This window comes from Terrapene carolina, unplaced genomic scaffold (assembly GCF_002925995.2).
Source record: "Terrapene carolina triunguis isolate 2854851 unplaced genomic scaffold, T_m_triunguis-2.0 Scaffold12303, whole genome shotgun sequence".
Classification (NCBI taxonomy): Eukaryota; Metazoa; Chordata; order Testudines; family Emydidae; genus Terrapene; species Terrapene triunguis.
This window is the reverse complement of record NW_020676654.1, coordinates 1-1,961: the sequence shown is the minus strand read 5'-3', so window position 1 is coordinate 1,961 and position 1,961 is coordinate 1. Positions and strand designations below refer to the sequence as shown.

Here is a 1,961-nt window from a genome sequence, read left to right as displayed (position 1 = left end):
CCCCCATATACACCCCTCCATCCATCCATCCATCTCTCCCCATTCTCACCCCTCCATCACACCCCTCTGTCCATCCACCCCCATACACACCCCTCCTCCAGTCCTTCCGTCCATCCCTCCCCATACACACCCCTCCCTCCGTCCTTCCGTCCCTCCATCCATCTGCCCCCATACACACCCCTCCGCCTGTCCTTCCACCCCCATCACACTCCTGCATCCATCCGTCCCCGTACACACCCCTCTGTCTGTCCCTCCATCCATCCGTCCCCATTCTCACCCCTCCCTCTGTCCTTCGATCCCCATTCACACCCCTCCTATCTATCTATCTATCTATCTATCTATCTATCTATCCCTGCTCTCTCCTCACCTGCTTTCTCCTCCTCCGCGTGCCGGCTCTCCCCGCGCTCCCCGCTCTCTGTCACCCCCTGATGACGCCCTGTCTCTCCCTCCCCGCTCGCAGCAGCCACCCCCTGCATCAAGGCCATCAGCCCCAGCGAAGGATGGACGACGGGCGGCGCCACCGTCATCGTCATCGGCGACAACTTCTTTGACGGGCTGCAGGTCGTCTTCGGCACCATGCTGGTGTGGAGCGAGGTGGGTGAGCGCGGGGCCCCCTTCCCCCGGTGCCTCTCCGCCCCCCACGCCTCTGTCCAGCCTGAGGCCTCCCACCACCGCGCCAGGCAGGGCCCCTTTGGGCTGGGCCAGGGGTAGCTGTGGGTCAAGGCCAAGGGGCCCAGCCTTGTGTTGTGCAGCACCCTGAGGTGCGGAGCCAGGCTCCCTTCAGAGCTCCGGCCCCACCTGATCCCTCCCGCCCATCTCCCAGCGCCAGGCCACTCCTGGCCCAGGGCTCAGCCCCTGCCCCGGAAGGAGCCCCGGCCCAGCCTGGCCTGGGGAGCTGGGCGAGGGCAGAGGGCCTGGGGATGGGCTCCCCACGAGGGGGGGCTGTGATGGAGCCTCCTCGTGCCCCTGGCTGGCCAGCGACGGGTCCTTGCACTGGCTAGTCTGTGAGCTTGAGAGGCCGGGGGAGCCAGCTGGGCTCAGCCCTGGGGGCGCGGGGGGAGGAGAGTGAATCTGCACCTGAATCGGGGCCTTAATCACCCCCCCATTGCCCCCCGGTCATCATCTGCCCCCCCCCCCCACTGCCCATGGGCTCAGCCCCTCTCTCTCCTGCCCCTTGCAGCTAATCACCCCTCACGCCATCCGGGTGCAGACGCCGCCCCGCCACATCCCCGGCGTGGTGGAGGTGACGCTCTCCTACAAGTCGAAGCAGTTCTGCAAGGGAGCGCCCGGCCGATTCGTCTACACAGGTGAGGGGCGCGGCCGGACCGGGCAGGGCACTCCCAGCCACGCTCACCTGCTCCGCCACTGCTCGGCCACGGTGGCGGGAGGGACGAGTGACGTGCCCAGGGCCAGAGAGCAAGTGGGTGGCAGAGGTGGGAGTGGAACCTGCTGGTGTAACTGCTAGGCAGCACTGCCTCTCTCCGCCCCGGGGGATTCTGGGTGTCTGGGTGGCCAGGGACTGGTGGGTGATCGGTCGCCCCCCAGGCCTCGAGCCCATTGAATGGCCAGAAAATCATCCTTGGTGGCCATTGTCTCGTTGGCCTGCTCTTGGGATGCCATTTCCTCCTCCCCCATGGTGGGAGGCCTGTGGGGGCAGCCCTGGGCTGGCGTGCTGTGTCCTGCCCAGACTGCTCCCTGCCAATGGCGCACTGACCGGGCCCCTGCTCTGACGGGTGCCCCCAGCCTGGGCACGGAGGGGCGGGACAGCAAGGACCTGCCTCCCCTGAGCCCGTGGGAATGCAGGAGTGGGAGGGGGGCCTCCGTCCGGGCCCTGGTGAGCTCTGAATCACCCCCCATCCCAGGCTAGGCCCAGAGGGGCTTGGGGGGGGACAGTGAGGGGGCAGATGGCTAGATGGTTGTGTGTATGGGGCGAGGCGGAGGGGTAAATGGAGGTAGGTAGG

The 1,961-nt window shown here is 67.2% G+C and overlaps 1 protein-coding gene across 1 annotated transcript; it reads left to right on the top strand.

Moving 5' to 3' along the window:
• Positions 1-460: 460 nt before the first annotated feature.
• Positions 461-1,307, top strand: LOC113408399 (transcription factor COE3-like; the record flags this gene model as incomplete). Its single annotated transcript, XM_026661616.1, has 2 exons — positions 461-594; positions 1,181-1,307. Coding segments are annotated over 2 exons (261 nt in total), but the record flags the coding sequence as incomplete, so codon positions are not given.
• Positions 1,308-1,961: the final 654 nt, after the last annotated feature.